Source organism: Spermophilus citellus (assembly GCF_964194105.1).
Source record: "Spermophilus citellus genome assembly, chromosome: 4".
NCBI classification, from domain to species: Eukaryota; Metazoa; Chordata; class Mammalia; order Rodentia; family Sciuridae; genus Spermophilus; species Spermophilus citellus.
Genome location: NC_138185.1, coordinates 69117519 through 69137211, shown reverse-complemented (window position 1 = coordinate 69137211; position 19693 = coordinate 69117519). Strand labels below are relative to the sequence as shown.

The following is a 19693-nucleotide window of genomic DNA, read 5'->3' as shown; positions in this document are numbered from 1 at the left end:
TACTGTCTCCATGTCCTGTCTCCATCCCAGACTCGTAGCCTGAATGTGGGAGTCCACACTCACTTCTGCAGGAGATGTAGCATTGTGACTGCAGGAACAACTCACTTCTCTTATCCAGGAGTCAATGTTCTCATCTATAAATTGAGGATATGCTACTAGGAAGGCTGAGCCTGGAGGATTGCAAGTTTGAGGCTAGTGTGGGCAACTCAGCAAGACCCTATCTCAAAATAAAAAATAAAAAGGACTGTGGATGTAGCTCAGTTATATATTGCCCCTGGGTTCAATCCCCAGTTCCACAATAAAATAAAATAAAATGGGGACATGACCAGAGCAGTAACTCTTAGTCTTTTCTTCTATAATACCTAGGCTTGTGCCATCAGCAAAGCCAATAGGTGGGCACAGACCCCAGGAATGATCCTTGCTCCACCCCACACAGAGCACGTGGACATTTGAGCTGGTGAGAAGAGGGTGAGTAGAGGTTCAACCTTGGGTCCTCAATCACTTATATTTGAAACAGTAAATTATGAGCTGTGGGTGTAGCTCGGTGGTAGAGCATTTGCTTAGAATGCAAAAAGCCTGAGGTTCATTCCCCAGCACTGGGGGAAAAAAAGTAAAATCATGATGGTTGCTCAACAATGTGCATGAACTTAATGATGGTTAAAATGGTAAATTTTGTCTTATGTGTATTTTACCAAAGAAAAAAAATGAAGTGAAATATTATAACCTCAGTAGGGTGCTATAATCCCAGGTACTTGGGAGGTTGAAGTAGGAGGATCACAAGTTTGAGGCCACTTAGTGAGGCCCTGTCTAAAAAAAAAAAGAGGTCTGGGGATGTAGCTCAGTGGTAGAATGCTTGCCTCTCATGTGTGAGGGCCTGGGCTCAATCCCCAGTACCACACACACAAAAATTATGATTTCAGTAGACATTTCTAAGAACACACACACAAACACACATAGAGCAAATCATTTGCAGGGTTTTGTTTTTAAGCAATTTTAACACTATAAGTCCTGAGTCACAGGTGACCTTGGCAGGCCACACTGCCGAGGGACTCTCTTCCATATCAGACTCTGCTCTGTCCCTCAGGTCAGAGTTCCTGGCTTGAGGGAAGCAGTACCTGGCCCTGCCAGCCCTCAGCAGTCCACCTGGCCTGGGCCCCAATCCATACCTACCCTCTAGTCCCAAACTATCTCTATGCCTCCCCACCCACCTTCTCCCACAACCAAGTGGCTTCTCCCCTATTCCCTGATGACCTAAGGTGCTCTCAACAGTCAGGCCCCATTTACAAACCTGGATCTGATCGCCCAGCCACTGGAATGCTACAAATCCTGGTTCTGTTCTGATGACAAAGAGTCCGAGTACAAACTGTAGCCCAAGGCCCCAGGACACGGTCCGCCAAGACACCTGCCACCCAATAAAAAGGGCTTGGTGAGCTTCGCTCCTTGGGTGGTCCACAGAGAACAGCATGAGGGGTGAGGGTGGAGAGCACAGAACTGCTGGGGGTGATGGGAGCCTTGCCCTGCCTGGAGGCCAGAGCCCTGAGCCTGCTGCCAATAGTCACTCCCTCCCTAGGATTCAGAGTAGGCCATGCTCTTAGCAGCCATGAGGTGGGAAGTGGGCAGGGGTGGCTCAAGATTCTAATCAAGGACCCTTGAGAAGCCAGTCCAGCTTTGAACATGCCAAGGCATTTAGTTTCTGAGTCATGGCCTCAGGACATGAACATCGGCCTGCCCAGCTCATTGTGTAACCTCCATCTGCCTGAACCCTCTCCATCTGTCCTCCATTGGCAGGATTCCCAAACCCCACTCCCTTGAGGCCCACCCTGTACAGGAGAGCTGTATTCCTTTGGGTTGCTATTCTCTCTCAGCACCTAAAGACTCCTTACCGAATCCTGAGCTCTGAAACTTGGCTATAGCCTGGGGAAAGTAGTAACAACACTATGAAGCAGGGAGGGGTCCTGATTCCAGAGGATGGGAGAGAGAAAAAGGAGGCAGAGGAAAAGAAAGTCCATCTGACCAATCCTGTAGGGCCAACCAGCTGTGCGTAGGCAGGGACCTCCCAAATAGGCAGATGGACACTTTGTTATGCATCAGAATTATCCAGAGGCCTTGTTGAAATGAAGATAGCTGAGCCTCACCGTGGAGAGCAGGGCTGTGTCTGAGCTGGGAGCTGCCTGTGTAAAGTGCAGGTCAAGATGCCCCAGTTGCTATGGTAACACTGGCCAGAGAGGGCTACTGTGAAGACTCATGGCTCTGGCTCTATCAGTTGAAGCCTTGAGTTCAGCACCAACTCCCAGGAATAGTGAATTCTGAGCAAAACAAGATGACCCTAATGTCTCACCAGTCCAGCGTCCTTCAGATTGCCTGTTTGCTGAAACTTTTCCACAGATAACTTTTTGATGAAACCTATATAATAAACTTGCTGAGCTGGCTCTAGAGTCACTCAAGCCTCAGCAGGGCTTGGCTGCCCACCTAGCTACAACTTTTACTCTCTATGTGTATCTGTCTTTTCTCTATCCCCTCATCACTCCTGAACATCTGGTATCTCCCTTGATTAATGGCCATGACCAAGAGAGATGAGAGGGTTGTGGTATCTCACCCCAGTTTCTGACTATGAAAATTAGCATTTCTAAGCTGTGTGCAGTGGTATACACCTATAATCCCAGCTACTTGGGAGGCTGAAGCAGGAGGATCATGAGTTCAAGGCCAGTCTCAGACTTAGTGAGTAATGGGGATGATTTCTGAGACTACAAACTTGAGGACATGTCACCAAGGAAAGAAATGCCTCCAGTGGCCTCTTGGTTTGGAGAAATGCAGCAGATCTGTCTATCCAGTGTCCTTGCCCCCCTTGGGGAGCTTGAGGACTTCTGCTAAGAGAGGTGACTACTCACTTGGGGTCTCCAGTTCCAGGATGTCCCTCACCTGCTTCATAAGAAGCCTATCCTGATGTACAGTCATTCCCAGGCTCTGAGCCTTGGGTGTTCTCCCAACAGGAGCCTCTGCTCCCACCCAGTTCCCAGCCCCAGCCAAGGGGCAGAAGAAAGAACACACTGTCTTTCGGCCCCAGCTGTCAACTAAGCACTCACAGCACCGTGATGTTTTGAGCAGGCAAAGAGTAGGATGATGAACACGCAGGTTCCTGCAAAGGACACCAGCTGCTCAGGTCTCTGGAAGGTGTCTAGAGCCAGCCACAAGACCAAGGCCAAGACAGCAGCAAGGGCTAGACCTCTGCAAGAGAGAGGGAGAAATCCATCACCCTCAGCATCTTACACACACACACACACACACACACACACACACACACCCCAAATAGTACCCAGGGCCCCAGAGGAAAGGTGAGCCAAGACACTTCTTAGTACTCTGTACAATGCCCTATGGATTGGTGGGTTTGCCCACAATCTGTCAGGAGTAGACACTCTTCCTGGCCCTCTGATTCCAAGCACAGTTTCCTCTCATCCTTGTGGGTAGTTCCTATATAGCCCAGGAAGTAGTTTCCTAGTAGTAAACTATTAGGAGTAGTTTCCTCAGATATATTTGCTGATCAGAATTCAACCAGTCATTTCAGGGGGCTTTTGCAGATCTCTGGAATTGTCACTCTTGACAGCTTCTCTTCTTTGATGCTCTGCAATGTGCTGCTACTCCAGAGGGCACAGGCAATAAGCCTGGGCAGCATCCACCACCATGTGGTATTTTCTGCAGACATGCAGAATACAAGGGCTATGGAAGTATGGTTTCCTCCACCTAGATTTCAAAGAATGCTATGAAGAGTCTGGAGGACCATGCTGAGACCTGCACAGGAGGGTGAGACTGCCTTTGAGACCCCTGAACAGTAGAGACACGTGTGGCATGTGATGCCAACCTGGGAGAGCTGAAGGCTGCATGCAAATCCAACCATGAGAGCAGCCATGTGGACTGAGTTCAGCGAAGCCATAGGGCAGGTTGCCTAAGGTTTTAGACCCAACTAACCCAGTGTGTCTGGAAGGAAGCACACAGTGTGAAAATTTATTCTGGAATATATATATATATGTATATATTTAAATTTTGGTCAATAGTACTGGGGATTGAACCTAGGTTTGCTCTGCCACCGAACTACATCTTGAATTTGCAATCCTCCAGTCTTAACCTCCTGAGTCACTGGGATATGGATGTGCCACCACCCTGGGCTTATTCTGGCTTTTTTTTAAATTTTATTGAAACTGTGGGTGCTCAACCACTGAACCACATTTTTGTCCCTTTGTTATATTTTATTTAGACATAGGGTCTTGCTCAGTTGTTGAGGCTGGCTTTGAACTCATGATCCTCCTGCCTCAGCCTCCTGAGCTATTGGAATCAAGGCGTGTAACACTGCCCCCGACTTATTCTGACATCTTAAGAGTTAAGGTCTTGCCTTCTTGGGTTTCAGACTAGCTTGGGACCTGTTGTTCCTTTCTTTCTACCTCTCTCTCCCTTTTGCGATTGTGAGTGTTTTCCCTTTGCCTATCCCAACCACTGAATTTTGGAAGTAGATAACTGGTCTTGATTTATAGGCTCCCCCACAGCTGGAAGGAGTTTGCCTTGTGTCTCAGATGAGACTGGACTTCAGAGTTTGAGCTGGTGTTGGATTAAGTTAAGACTTTGGGAACTATCGGGATGGAATGATTTTATTTTTTTAATGTGAGAAAGACATGAATTTTAGGGAGTCAGGATGAAATGCTATGACTTGGACATGGTTGGTTCCCACCACAACTCATAATGAAATCAACTGCCACTGTGGCAGTGTTTGGGCGGTGGGGCCTTTAAGAAGTCATCAGGTTTTTTCTATGAGGAATGGGTTAATACAGGCCTGGATCAATTCTTGCTCTCACAGGACTGGATTAGTTACTGGGAGCACTGTGAGTGTGATTCATTTTAAATCAAGGCTGCTTTTTTATTTTTATTTTTTAATCAGGGATTGAAACCAGGGCACTTAACCACTGAACCACATCTCCAGCCCTTTTTTCTGTATTTTATTTAGAGACGGCTCTTATTGAGTTGCTTAGGGCCTTGATAAATTGCTGAGGCTGGCTTTGAACTCTCGACCCTCCTGCCTCAGCCCCCAGAGTCACTGGGATTACAGGCCTGTGCCACCACACCCAGCTGCTTCTACTTTGTCTCCTCTGCAGGCACCCCACTTGCTTTCCGCTATGAGCTGAAGCAGCACAAGGCCTCACCCGAAGCTAAGATGCTGCGCCCTGTTCTTGGACTCCCCAGCCTCCAGAACCAGGAGCCAAAATAAACTTCTATTCTTTATAAACCACCCAGTCTAGTATTCAGTTATAGCAGTAGAAAATGACTAAGACAGGGGTTTGATGTTCTCTTCCCTAACCTACACTATGGCATCTCCATTGTTTCCAGAGCTCCAAGGAATCTTGTTTCAAAATCAAGAGATCCCACCCCAAACGTGTCCAGGGACATGAGTGACTACACCAGAATTGTCTGGGGGATAATTAAAAATACTGGCACCTGGACCCCAATCTAGCCTGCTAAGCCAGACTCCAGGGGTGGTCCCTGGCAGCCATATGTCTCCCACCTGCCCCAGGGGATCCTATGGGAGGCACTGAGAAGGGCCCTCCCTGCTTGGATGGGCTGGGCTCTTGGAACCTAAGAAACTGTCCAGTCCTGTCTCAGCCATCACAGTCACCTATTGTAACTGAGGCTGAGAACTGGCAAAACACAACAGAGATGGCTGGTGCCTTTGAATCCACCCCGCAACTCCTGCCCCCAAGCCCAGAAGGCAAACAGGGTAGGGAGTGGTCTGTGACATGGGAACCCTCCGGTAGGCCAGGGCTGAGGCTTCTGCCTCCTGCCCGCCCCAGGCTGCCAGCTCACTCACCTCTTAAACCACAGGATGAGGCGGGGATGGCCCTGGAGTTTCACACACCTCCTCAGTTTTGGCCCCAGTAACTTCTTCAGCAGCCTGCAGGCCAGGCAGACAAAGACCACACAGGCAAGGACAAACAGCGCCAGGGCCCTCCGGAAATCCAGGAGGCAGGCAATGAGCAGGAAGGCAGCAAATGCTGGGGGATGGAACAGAGAAAGGATCAACCATCTTTCCAGGCCCTGAAGCCTCACACACAGACTCCATCTCACTCCATCCAAAGCACAGAGGGCAGGAAATTCACCCAGACTCCCTGGTTTCTCTTTCCTTATTTGGAAATGAGAACACTCATCCCTACCATGTCAGATTTTGTTACAAATTAGCTGGTAGAATGTGTGTGAATGGGCTTTGTAAACTGTGAAGTGCTGACCAAATGTGAGGAGATGTAAATAGAGCAGGTGAGACAAGACAGCATAAATCTCTGGGCATCAATGGAGCGCCTGCTACCATCTAGAACCATGCTATGTCCCATGGAGGATGGAGCTGAATCAGTGACTCCATGAAGTAATCAATCATTGATGATTAATCAATGACCATTTTCTTCCTGAAGTTTCCTTTTTTACTTTTTGCCTTTCTCTCCTGTGAGTAGCTGAGCCAGTCTGGGCTTGTTCCTCAACAAGCAGAGACCACAGGGGAAATGTGTCTCCTTGGGATTTCAAATTTCAAAATCAAGGGCCCTTGCCAGGTGTGGTAGGACCTTCCTGTAATTCTAGCTTCTTGGGAGACTGAGACAGGAGGATAGCAAACTTAGCTAAGGATAGCAAACTAAGACCCTGTATCAAAATAAAAATAAAAATAAAAAGGAAGGGATGCAACTCAGTGGTAGAGAGCATCCCTGGGATCAATCCCCAATACAAATACACACACACACACACACACACAAAATTTTTAATTAAAAAAATGGCCTTAAAGGATTGGAAAGGACTTAGAGCCATGGATTAAAAATGTGGAATGAAACATCATGAGGAAATAGGTCCCACCCTGCCCCCTCGGCTATCAGACTAGTTAGAGAATAACAGAGCAAAGACACTGATGGGTCCCAGAGAGGCCTGAGCCTGGCAAGGTGGCCAGCACCCAGTGGGTTTGTGGCACAGCAAGTAGAGGAGCCATGTGTGCCTTGCTTCCAGGGTGGAGCCCCAGGGAGACACTAAGACTTCAGAGAGCATCACTATGTGGTGTGGGGTCAGGCAGAGCCCCAGAAAGCTTGTAAGTATGTATACTCTGTAGTCACTAAGTAGTGGAAGTGAGGAAGACAAGAGAGGTGGGAAACCAGGGCAGGCCTGTGGTGGGGAAGGGACATCTCCAGGGCTCCCTGCCAGCATGGAGAACCTAGGACCACCTGGAGAAGTGGGCCAGTCAGAAGAAACCTGAGGAGTGATCGTGGCTAAGGCCTCCTGGGGTCTGCCAGGGAAAGGGGTGAAGGGAGTTTCCAAATAGACATAAATTAAGTTCCTGCCACTCCCTGTGATGATAAAATGAAAACGGAAAATAGATCGAGTTGTAGAAATAAAGCTCCCTTCCACACAGAAGCTTGTGGACTGGGATTCCTATTGTATGGGTGGCATTTAGAGGCACAGGTAGAGCCCTTCAGAGCCCAGCCTGGGATGCAGGTAGGCTCTGGAAGTTAAGGGGAAGAGGACAGGTTGAGGTGCCATGGTCACCAAGCGCTGAGATCAGCACTTTATATCCATTTTCACAATGAATTCTCATGCCATCATACAAGGTCATTGCTGTGTTGATGCCCACTTAGATGGTGACGTAACAGGCCAGACAAGTTAAATGTCTTACACAGGGAGGATGTTAGGCCCTAATTAGGTCCATCTGCCTAGGTGGTAGTGCCTCAGAGGTGGGCTGTGGCAGGCCAGGGAGGAAGGAAGGGTCTGGAAAGGCCAAGACAGGGTGGAGCACTTGCCTAGCACCTGTGAGGTACTGGATTGATCCTCAGCACCACATAAAAAATAAGTGAATAAAATAAAGGTATCATGTCCATCTACAATTCATATGTATATATGGGGGGGGGCGGAGGAGAGGGAGAGACAGAGAAAGAGAACGCACACATGACCAAACCTGGATTAATCAAAGACCTCCCTTGGACTTTGGCTAGAATGATAGGCAAAGTCTTCTAAGACCAGGGACAATAAAGCCATCCATGTTAGTCCCTTCTCTACTAAAGTCTATGCAATCACTCCTTCAAGGGAAGCGTATCTGAATCTGAGTAAAGTTAATAGCATAGAAAGCAGAGGAGACCTGGTTTCAGACCCTGCCAAAGAATGACTTCACAGTCTTAGACACCATCTCTGAAGGAAACTATGGGCAACTTCTATGGTTTGAATGTGGTTTGAGTGTTTCCTCTAAAGGGCTCATGTGTTAGAAGTTCAATTCATGTGTGGTAATTTTGAGAGGTGGTGGAACCTTTAAGAGGTGGAGTTTAATGGAAGATAATTAGGTCATTGGGGATATGCCCTCAGAAGTGATGAACTTTTCTAGCTGATGTTAGTGCCATGTCCATGAGCATCCAAAACTATGAACTAAATAAATCTTTCCTTTATAAAGTACCTAGCTTCAGATATTTCATTATAGCAACAGAAAACTGACTAATATAGAAACCATGAATCCACCCCATCTCAGCAGATGATCTTGTTTTTAAGTACTTCAAGAGACTAGGGCCATTTCTGTCACCTCTCTCACTATCCTCTCCCCTCCCTAGCTACCTATTATGGTCTCTATATCCACACCCATCTTTCCCTCTTTACTTCTAACCTGACAGAGATAAGTCTCAGCATATGAAGACCTGTCCCTCCACCTGGGCCCAGGTACCTTTTCTGGGGAATGTCCTCTTTCTACAAAGCCCCCACTTTAGCTCACAAACATGTTCCAAGTGTCTCCCATCACAAACACATGTTTATCATTGATCTTTTGTCACATCCTAACCATTAATATTTCCTCTCTGTTTTCATAAAAATTTCTCCGAAGAGTTTCTATACTTGCTGTCTATACTGCCTCACCTCCCATTTACTCCAATTTAGTTTTTGCACTTATGCTCTAAGTCATTACCACCTCTTTGCCCCTAAATTAATGGACTTGACTCTGTCCTTGCTCTGTTTACCCTTTACCACATTCCATGTGGATGGTCCCAGGCTTCTGTCCTTGACCCACTTCTCAACTCATTCTCCAAGTAACTTCTCCAGGGAAAACTTTCTCTTGCCCTGGATGACCTGGTGGTGGTACCTCCAATAGACTGTCCAAATCACCTCCCTCCTTAGCAAGACCGTCTCTTCCACCTGTGTTCTATAGCTCTGCAGGAAGCTCCAAATCCACCCATCACCCATGCAGGAACCCAAGGCAGCCTTGATTCAAGGTCTCCTTCATCCTGCACATCTGGTCACCTCCCAAGTTACACTGGCATTGCTTCTGTAGGATTCCTCAAATCTAGCCCTGTCCCTCTTCCATCACTTAATTCTCAAACATATCATGGCCCTCAATGTCTCCTCCTCCCTCTGTCTCCCCAGGATCCCAGAGTATGAATTCCACCTGGACATGTCTGTGTTTTCAATCTTTTGATGGCTCTCTTGATTTGAGAGTAAAATCAAAATCCCTGAGAATCCTCCCCCATAACCCCACTTCCAATTCCAGACCCTTTCCTAGCCTTCCAACCTCATGCACTGGCATTCCTTATAAACTCTATCCTCCAGCCACACTAGACTTCATCAAAGTCCACACCATGATGGTTTTCATCTCTGCTCTGTGACTTCTCTCATTCCTTATTGTCCTTCCCTCACCTCCTATTCACCCCTCATGAGACTTGAAGTTCACTTCCTCCTGAAAGTCCTCCCTGACTCTCCCCCGCCCCATGCCTCCTTGGTGCTCCCGGATGGCTCACTGTATCATGTGGGCATATTGGTGCCACTTCCTAGCTGATGAGGGAGTGACTTCAGAATGAGATCTGGTCTGGTTTAACTGGTGCTTCAGTTCCTAGCCTGGGAGCCGGGCCTGAGTTGGTGCTCAGCAAACATTTGTTGACTGATTGGTAAAGTGAATGACCCTGTCCTGAGACATGAGGCTGGGGAGGCAGTGATTTCTGGGTAGGGCTTTGTCCCCAGCTCACCAGTACAGAACAGGCCTATATAGATCCATCGGAACAACTGTGCGTGCTTCCTGTAGAAGCTTCGTGCTCTCAGGACTGGCTGCAGGCTCCTCCTGGGGAGAGGACCAACAGTGTTCATGAGTGGCCCTTTTACTCCCATAAAAGTAATCCCAGTATGGATCCTCAACACCTTTAGGTAGAAACCACTCAAGTATGTTCCTAGTACAATGGTGAAGGAGGGAAAGCCCGGCTCTGGCCTTGACATTCCACAGGGTTGCAAGGCAACCTCAGCCCAGAATAAACTGAGCCATGGTTCAGGCCTCACTGAACCACAAGTTGGGCCTTTGGACTGGAGCAGTTCCAGCAGGCCCCATTACCCCAGGAATAAACCCTGTTTCCAAGCTGAGGGAATTGATAGGGAAGAACCTTATCAACATACAGAAATATACAAAGATGACAGCCTTCACATCCCTGATTTCCACCTGTCCATGGAGCAAGATACAGTAGCTTCCTGTTCTTCATTTGCTCCCTTTGGATCAGGACACTCATCATCTAAGTCAGCACTACCTATTCCAGAGGGAGGGAGTGTAGCACTACCGATTCCAGAGAGAGGCAGCCTGGCCCCTGCCCAAGTGTGACTACCTTCAGACCCAGTCCAAATGCTAATTCTTACCTGGTCATTTGGTCATCTGTTTGTCCCTGGAGGAACGATAGGTACCTCTAGTAGATGTGCACTCAGTGCTCATGGAATTCAACCACTAGAAGCAATTTTATCCTCCTGTCCCCTCTCTGGAGGGCACGTGAGGCATCTTCCCGAGTCCCTCCATCCAGACAATAGATGGATCCCTCCCCCATTGCCACTCCAGATCCTTCATTCTGTGCCCAGTTCAGGATCCTGCCACCGAGGACACTCTGGGCTGGTCCTTTTCCTTCCATATAAAATGTGTACCTGGGTCAGTCCAAGAGTTTTAAACTGAGCTTCAGATTTCCCCTTAAGTTCCCTCAGAGGCAGGACCAGGTAAAAGGGGGTGGGGGAGGTTAAAGGGGAACCCCTGACTGGTTCAGGGCATCCTCCCCAACTTCCACCAGAGCAGCCCACTGTACATGTTGGGGTTTCTGGCTGCTTATGAGCAGGTAGGGCCTGTGGCCTGGCTTACCTCTGAGGGAGAGGACAGCATGGCTCATCTAGCTGAAAGAAATGGCTGAAGTGCCTTGGTTCCTCCTTCAACAAAGGTATCCAGCTCCCACATGTGCCAGGAGGCCAGGATCCCCAATCTATTTCCCTGACTAGTCTATAATCCTCGCAAAGATCACCTACCATCTAGAGAAGGACTTCGGGTCAGCTTTGCTCCAGCTGCCCTCGTGCTCTATGGGGCTGGAGTCACTGCCAGGGAGCCGGCCTTCCTCCTAAAGCCATCAGGGAGACATCAGGGCCAGCCTTCCCACCTGAGAGATAGAAGAGCTGAGGGGCCCAGAGAGGTGAGAGACCCAGACCACCCCAAGGTACCCACAGGCCCTCATCAGTAGACTGAGGTGAGAATGGGACTTTTGCACAAGAAATAATCAGAGGGCTACTTAATTAAATTCTGCAAAGCATACCATGAGCACCTACTATGTTCAGGGCTCTGTGTTAGACATATTCTGCCTTCAGGGAGCTTGCAATCTGCATCAAGGAGGAACACTTTGACTGGTTGGGGGCCAAGAGGAAGCCTCTAAGGAAAGTCCCAGGCAGGGTTACCTCATTGTATGTCTAAAGAATGCCATTTACCCCACAGTCCTTGGAGTTATTGGGTGGGGGACATTCTTGCAAGGTGACATTGTGAAAGCTGCCTCCTGGGGTGCACAGGGCAGCATAGGGAAGGGGTCTGGTCACAGAAGGTTGGGAGAGGAAAGGGTGCCATGTTATGCTCCAAAGACCAGGTTGTGATCCTCAACTTGGCTAGTGGAGAGGAAGGAGAAGATTGGGAGCTCCTGGAAGGCTGAGGCTTTCTCAGAGACTCACCCCATCATCTCGTTTCTCTTCTCATCTTTCAGATTGGAGCTTAAATGTTACTTCCACATTGGAAATTTCTCTGACCTTTCAGACTTGGATGGGTTATATTGGCACATAGTAGGTGCCCAATAAATGTTTCATGAGTGAAATAAAGGGGGCTGAGTTATACAGGGACTCCAGCTCATCAGAGTTGCCTTAACTATGCAAGCAAATAGCTGAGGAGGCCAAAGAAGATGGATGTATAAGAAGGTGGGCACAGACCCTCCCACTGTGGGTTAGGACTCAAACCCAAAGACTGAGGAGGCTGGGGAAGTGGACAGACCAGGCTCTCCAAGAACTCAGCCTCCGTGTTCTCCAAGCCATGGGTCGCAGGTTTGAGAGAAATGAACTCTACTCGTTTGGGTGTCTGCTTCTCCATGGGCCAGATCTTCCAGCTGAAAGACAAAGACAGAGAGGGCCCAAAGCTAAAGGGAGAGCCTGCAGGATCCAGGAGCGGGGATTGAGGAAGTGGGGAAGAGGGCAGGGTGGCAGGGGCAGAAGCCTGGAAGCATCAGGCCCTTGCCTGGGGGTTTCATAAGCCATCCCAGAGCTGGCTCCTCATTGTGCCTCGGACCTCCGCCTGGGCCCCTCCAACACATGGAGGAGGTGGCCCTTCTTACATTCCCTTCTGAACCTGTCCTGTAAGCTCCAGGAGTTCCAGGCCAAAACAGCAAATTCTGCCCATTTCACAGGGAAGGAAAGGAAGGAAATGAGTATGTATCTGATACAGGCATTTTTCTGAAGAGAGGCCCTGGCTTGCCTCACTCCACACAACAGGTTAAAATCACTTGCCATTAAGTGATAGGCTCACATGTTGATGGACACACAAAAAATAAACCATGGTAAAAAAATAACTCCTATACTGCCCTCAAAAAGGAATCTGCAATTAATGTCAGTCAAGATCCATCTTTGTGCCAGGCGCGGTGGTGCATGACTGTAATCCTAATGGCTCGGGAGGCTGAGGCAGGAGGATTGCAAGTCAAAGCTAGCCTTAGCAAAAGCGAGGCACTAAGCGACTCAGTGAGACTCTATCTCTAAATAAAATACAAAGTAGGGCTGGGGGTGTGGCTCAGTGGTTGAGTGCCCCTGAGTTCAATCCCTTGTATCAAAAAAATTCATCTTTGCAAAAAATCTGATTTCCACATTTAGCCAGTATAGCCAGCAGATATTTCTGATCCATAATGCATGGATTCCTTCAAAGAAAAAGCAATCATTAAACAAACTTTTTAAATTTAAAAACAACAAAGTTCTTATAAGGTAAATAATGTATTTAGCATGAAGCATGAATTATTTTCATATAAATATAGAAAATAGAGAAAAGGCCATGCCTCTCATTTGTAAGCCCTTGGGATTAGAGGTTCTTTGTTTCCTCCATTTTTCCTTTCTCTTTCTTTCCTTTTTTCTTTTTCTCCACTCCCCACCTCCCTGGGGTGGGGACAGGGAGGTAGTTTTGTTTTGTTTTTTTGAAGCAGGTGTTTAAGGTTTAATCTTCTTCATGGAAAAATTATGACTGTTGGAGGACTTACTGTGCAATATAAAAATCTCCTCATGCTCTGGCAGGGCTTGGATGGTTCAACTCTATGCTGCCTGTCTGCACTCGGCCCCAACGCCCTCTGATTCTCTACTGAAGAGCATGTCCTTCTCTTTGATGCAATTCTTCAAGGGGAAAAAGTAGTGATATGCTTATTGTATTATACTTTTCCACACTTGAAAAATGGAGACACAATATCCTGAAGACAACAATCTGGTCCCTAGATAACTACCCCTGGACTTTTTCATGCCAAGAGCCAATAGTTCCTTTTATTTTTTTCCCCCAACATTGGGGATTGAACCCAGGGGTGCTCTACCATTGAGTTATATCCCCAGTCATTTTTATATTTTTATTTTGAAACAGGGTCTAGCTAAATTATTGAGGCTGGCCTCAAACTTGCAATCCTCCTGTTTCAACCTCTGGAGTTACTAGGAGTGAGCCACTACACTCAGTCTATAGTTCCTTTTTTGCTGAAGCTCAATTCATAGGCTTCAGCTCATCTGTAAATAAAGTCCTAAGTGCGACCCTGTCTCCCTACTCCCATTCCTCCTCCTTTTTTCCCTTTGGGGATTACCGTACTCTATCCCAACAGCAGACTGGTTAAGATAACACACCAAGACATACATACAAACAAGCAGGGACACACATTGAGTGCGTATGCACACACACACACACACACACACACACACACACACAGCCTTGGAAGCCCTGATTCCAGCACACACAGATACAGCTGCACAGAGAGGACAGGACCTTATTCCTACTCACATATTTGTGGTGACAGGTGGTTCTCAGGAAGAGATGGAAGCACAGGTTTCTCTAGGGATGAGCTGAGCCAGCCAGCTTGTGCTTTGGCCTGTCTTCACCTTTCAATGGAAATTCCTGGGCAAGGTCCAGAACTGCAGTAGGTTGGGCCTCCCCAGAGTCCAGCGACACAAGGCTGCTGAAGGATCCCAACCCTTATTGAGGGAAAAGGGGGTGGGAAAGGGAGCCTACAGAGGTCTGGCCCGGTGTAGCTTCTGCCCCACCTGGCTGCCTCCCACCAGAAATGCCCTCCCTCCACTCTCCCTGCTCCTGAACTGACCTCTTCCAAGGCCAGATCTGGTTCCCCTCCTCCAGGAAGCAACCTTTGGTATTCCTGCTCTCCCCCTTCCGGTTTCCATCTGTCATCCCCTGTATTTCACCTTCCATTTTGCATCTCACTCTCTCTTCCTCCCTGGATTAGTAATTATTATAACAACCTATTTTCCTAAGCTTGGAAGATAGGGAAGGTGTGTAGCTGTCACAAATAGGAAGCATGTTGCAGGTCTAAGCATTGAAACAGTCACGAAAGCAAAACAAAATCCCACTGTTTCCCTCTTCGTTTCTTTCTTTCTTTTTTTCCCCCTTTAAACTAAATGCCTAAGCAACATTGTGCAAAATCAAGGGATAAACAATTTAGTTTTTCAGTCTTCAAGCTAAGCATTAAGCTTATCTGACAAGATTAACAAACATTTCTTTAATAATTAATAGTACACACTAAGGACAAAATCCTTTATGGCACAAAACTACTTCCTGGTAACATAAGAGCAGAGCACCTGGTACAGGTACGCAAGTTGTTTTGGAAGTTTAGATGACAGATGGACGGAGGGACCCCTATTCTCTAAAAACTTCCTTTTCTTTGCCCTTTTTTGTTTGTTTTGCTGTACTGAGGGTTGAACCCAGGAGCACTTTACCACTGAATGAGATTCCTGGCACTTTTTATTTTTTACTTTGAGACAGGGTCTTACTAAATTGCTGAGGTTGGCCTCAACCCTGCGATTCTCCGGTTTCAGCCTCCTGAGTTGCTGGGCACATGCCACTGCACCTGGCTTCTTTTTCTCTTTCATTCTAATTACCAAAACATTAGCTGGGCTCAATGGTGCATACCTGTAACCCTAGCTATTGGGGACTGAGTGGTGGAGATGGGTGGTTTTGAGGCAGGAAGATTGCAAGTTTGAGCTCGCCTGGGTAACTTTAGGGAGACCCTATCTTAAAATGAAATAAATTTTTTTAAATTTTATTTATTTATTTATTTTTTATTAGTTGTTCAAAACATTACATAGCTATTGACATATCATATTTCATACATTTGACGAAATAAATTTTTAAAGGCATGTGTGGGGGGGTCGGGCTGGAGATACAACTCAGTGGAAAAGCACTGTGGGTTCAGTCCCCAATACAAAAAAAAAAAAAAACCAACAATCTAATTACCAAAGTAATGACACATACATTTAAATCTTATAGAAAAATACAGAAAGCATTAAAATCCCCCTAATCTGAGCCCTCCACAGATAAGGATTATTGAGTATTCGGAATTTCCCGCCTATTTTCCCCCTAAGTGTATACAATTTTCTGTTATTCATTTTCCAACAGAGATCCACAACGTGTCCACTCACATTGGTGGGGCCACATGTCCCCTTGATTGTAGACCAAATGTTTACCTTGAGCAAGACACAGATGGACTCAAAGCTGCCTCAAAGGGGGCCTCCTTGAGTCCCAATGAAGGGCAAAGGACTATATTAATTAACTTCTCCACCTCTGCCCCTTCCAACTCCTCCTGTTGCCCCTTTCCTCCTGTCATCCTCCCCTCCCATCCCCGCTTGGTGTCTGTTGGTGCTCAGAGGGAAGCCAGTGTATCCAGTGGCAACCAGGTTGGTTTCAAAACATTCATTGCAGCTTCAAGGGCCTGATCTCTAGAACAAGAGTCCAACAGGCTGTGTGTTTGTGGGATGAACCTGGAGCACAGAGCCCTGAGTTCTATGTTCTAAGTGAGATTCACTCCAGACTCTCCAAGTTAACTTGTTTCCTCATCTGTGAGCTGGTGAAGGTAGGTAAAGTACCTCGGAGAATTAAATGACAAGCTTGAGAGAGAGCCCAGCACCTGAGGCCTTCTTCTTCTTCTTATTTATTTATTTATTATTATTATTATTATTTTTTTTTTTTGTGGTGTTGGGGATTGAAGCCAGGGCCTTGTGCATGCAAGGCAAGCACTCTACCACTGAGCTACACCTTCAGCCCCCTGAGGGCATCTTAACACATCGGAACTCTCCAAGTCAGGGGACCAGTGCCTATTCCCTGCTTCTCCCCTCATGGACTAGTGGCCGGCAGGGATCCCAGGCCTTGTGAAGCCAAATTCTTTTTAGGTAGCATTTGGCTGAAAACCAGCGCCGGCAACTGGGAGACTGGAGAGGTGAGGACTGAGACTCCCCAGGAGAAGACCAAGAGCTGAAGTGGGTGTCCTGCTCCTACCCATCCAGCTGTGTGGCCTTAGTACCTCAATGACCCCCTATGTGGCATACTTCCCGAGGAGATGGCCTCTGATACCCAGTCGACCCAGAGGGACTAGTGAAGTACAGGACAGGGCCAGGATGAGGACAGGACCACATGAATACACATATATAGCCTCCCTGTTATCAAAACAGCACTTTGAGATTTAGCTTAGTAGCATGCACAAGGCCCTGGCTTCAAGCCCCAGCACAAAGAACAAAAATAAAAACAAACCAAAAACACAAATAAGTACCCCCAACACTTAGAAGGGTATATAGTGAAGGGGCTGTTCCACCTCTCCTATCCTTGTGCCTCTCTTCAGAGGCGACTGATTATCTGACCATCCCCTGTGTTAGGGAAATTCTTAGCCAAAGAATTGGAAAGGATCCTTTTACCTTACCAGGCTGCTTTAATAAACAGGATACATATTTTTTTTTATAAATAGTGAGTAAAACACTCAGCACTCTAAGAGGCAGACATCATCAGGATTGTTCAGCAATCTTTTGATTTTCTTCTCACGACTTTGCCTACGCTTATTTCTTGGCTTTTTGCCAGTGTCATCTCTTTCATTGTGTTGATTCAGGTGTCCTAACAGTGGACAAATAGACAGGCTCAAAGTTCATGAGTATAACCTTGCCATTCTTCTCTCCTTAAGCCTGGGAATATTGTCAGAATAAAAGCCTAGTACAATTTTGTTGTTCTCATTTTAAAAATGATGTCTGCCTCGACCTGGGGTTGTAGCTCAGTGGTAGAGCACTTGCTTAGCACGTGATTCTGCAATCTGCATTTGGGGTAAAAATTGGGAGTTCATAACCCACTTGAATCTAATGTATGAAATATGATATGTCAAGAGCTTTGTAATGTTGTGAACAACCAATAAAAAAAAGAAAAAATAGATTTTTCCTCCCCTAAGTTTTTGTTGTCAGGCATTTTGGTCATAGAGACAAAAATCTGACTGACAGAGCGAGACATTGAAATATTTATTTTTCAGTTTGATCCAGATTAAGATAACCTACAAACCCAGGTAGATCTTAATTCACAACATCTTGTTGGGCTCCAGGGCGATGTCCCTGGCTTCTATGGGGTTTATACCAAAGGCATATCCTACTTCTGAGTGCATGATTTTCCTCTAGCCATTAGCAAGGGATATGGGGCTATTCATTTTTTTACCAAATTAATAAGACCAGTTCTCTTATTGGCTAAGAACTCAACATAGAGTCGCTGTTGATAAGTTGATTTAGTTTATATAAGAAAAATTTCCTTGTTCCATTTTTTTCCCATCAGAGAAGTAATCTGATGTGACACTCAATGAGCCTTAGTGCAAAACCAAGTATTTTACCAAGGTTGCCATAAACAGGACTTAGGCACCTGGGAAGAGCTAAGAAAATGAAGTTCCTAAAGCCAGCAGTGTTCGCACTGAATATATAGATGAGTGGGTATCACAAATTAAATACAATTGTTAGGAGGGACAAAAATGGATACCTTTGAGTGTCACATCTAACAGGCATTGTAACTGCTTTGTCAGTTTTTTCTTTGCTGCAACCAAAAGACCTGACAAGAATAATTTTAGATGATGAAGAGTTTATTTGAGGGTCTCATGGCTTCAGAGATCTCAGTCTATAAATAGCTGGCTCCATTCCTCAGGGCTCAAAGTGAGGCAGAACATCTTGACAGAAGGATGTGGCTCAGGACATCCCACCAGGAAGCAGAGAGAGAGAGAGAGAGAGAGAGAGAGAGAGAGAGAGAGAGAGACTAAGCCCAGCTCACAAAATATATATCCCAAAGGTGGGTTCCCAATGACCCACTTCCTCCAGCCACACCCTACTTGCCTACAGTCACCAGTTAATCCCTATAAGGGGACTAACACACTGATTGAGTTAAGCCTCTCATAATCCAATCATTTCACCTCTAAACTTTCTTGCATTGTCTCACACACGAGCTTTTGGGGGACACCCTAATATCCAAACCATAACAGGAACTTTCTAGGTATATCCTTTCTCCTTCCACCCTGGTGGAATTCCACCAATAATAATATGGCAAAGGATCAAAGGCACATCCACATCTCTTGTTCTATTTTACTCTCAGTAGTACCAACTGTTCTTCCTTATGAACCTGCCAGTTAGATCTCATGACTCATTTTGAAACGTTCCTTCCCACTTCACCATGCTGTAGAAGCAAGTTTCATTATTCTAAAGACTGTGTGCATTTCCGTGAGTTCTGTGACTGTGGGAATTTATAGGAGAACTTGCCCCATCACAGGAGCAAACCATTGGCCAGCTCATGTGCCAGGAGCCTCCACTGCAGCAATTTCCTATTGGATCCCACCAGTCCTCCATTCCAAGGGCAGAGATGACTGTTTTCAAAAAGGACAGGAGCTGGGAGGTCAGTATTCAGGAGTTTGGGCAGAGATCTTTGCCAACCACCCACCTGCAGGGAATGGAGAAACAGCAGGGCTCCCAGCATGGAGGAGAAGAGCAGAATGTGTGTGGGCCCAGAGATGAATCCTGAAGTCCCAAGAGATGATGACACAACTGGCACATCTGAGAGCTGGGTAGATGACAGGCTTTGTGCTAAAATCTTTACCTGAACTATCTCAATAAATCCTCACAATAGCTCAGTGAGGTAGGTATCAGCCACCCTTTTTCATACCTTCCCTCCATGAAAGTGTGTGATAAGGGAACCAGTACCTTAAAGAAGCAACTATTGAGAAATTGAACAGACTGAGGTAGAACTAGGAGCTGCCATGCTACATGCTGGTATTTGTAAGCTCTGAGCTGGCACTTGAGATGACTACCCTATGTAGCCATCTCAGGCTGCTTGGCTAGCTGGATTCTGGGCCAGTGTTTGGAATTGTGTTTTCTGGTC

At 46.7% G+C, this 19693-nt stretch overlaps 1 protein-coding gene across 2 annotated transcripts in view; it reads right to left on the bottom strand.

Moving 5' to 3' along the window:
• The window catches only part of SLC28A1 (solute carrier family 28 member 1), a 55233-nt gene extending 36687 nt beyond the window's left edge, over nucleotides 1–18546 (bottom strand). The window contains exons 1-8 of one of the 2 annotated variants that reach the window (XM_081290864.1): nucleotides 14309–18546; nucleotides 13536–13665; nucleotides 12293–12404; nucleotides 11296–11384; nucleotides 9999–10090; nucleotides 5849–6032; nucleotides 3084–3225; nucleotides 1289–1402 (exon numbers count right to left, since the gene is read on the bottom strand). In XM_081290864.1, coding sequence (XP_081146990.1) covers nucleotides 1289–1402; nucleotides 3084–3225; nucleotides 5849–6032; nucleotides 9999–10090; nucleotides 11296–11384; nucleotides 12293–12388 — 717 coding nt within the window. In that variant the 5' untranslated portion in view covers nucleotides 12389–12404; nucleotides 13536–13665; nucleotides 14309–18546. The remainder of the gene's footprint in view (nucleotides 1–1288; nucleotides 1403–3083; nucleotides 3226–5848; nucleotides 6033–9998; nucleotides 10091–11295; nucleotides 11385–12292; nucleotides 12405–13535; nucleotides 13666–14308) is intronic. The other variant, XM_081290863.1, reaches the window with a different exon arrangement.
• Between the last annotated feature and the right edge of the window lie 1147 nt (nucleotides 18547–19693).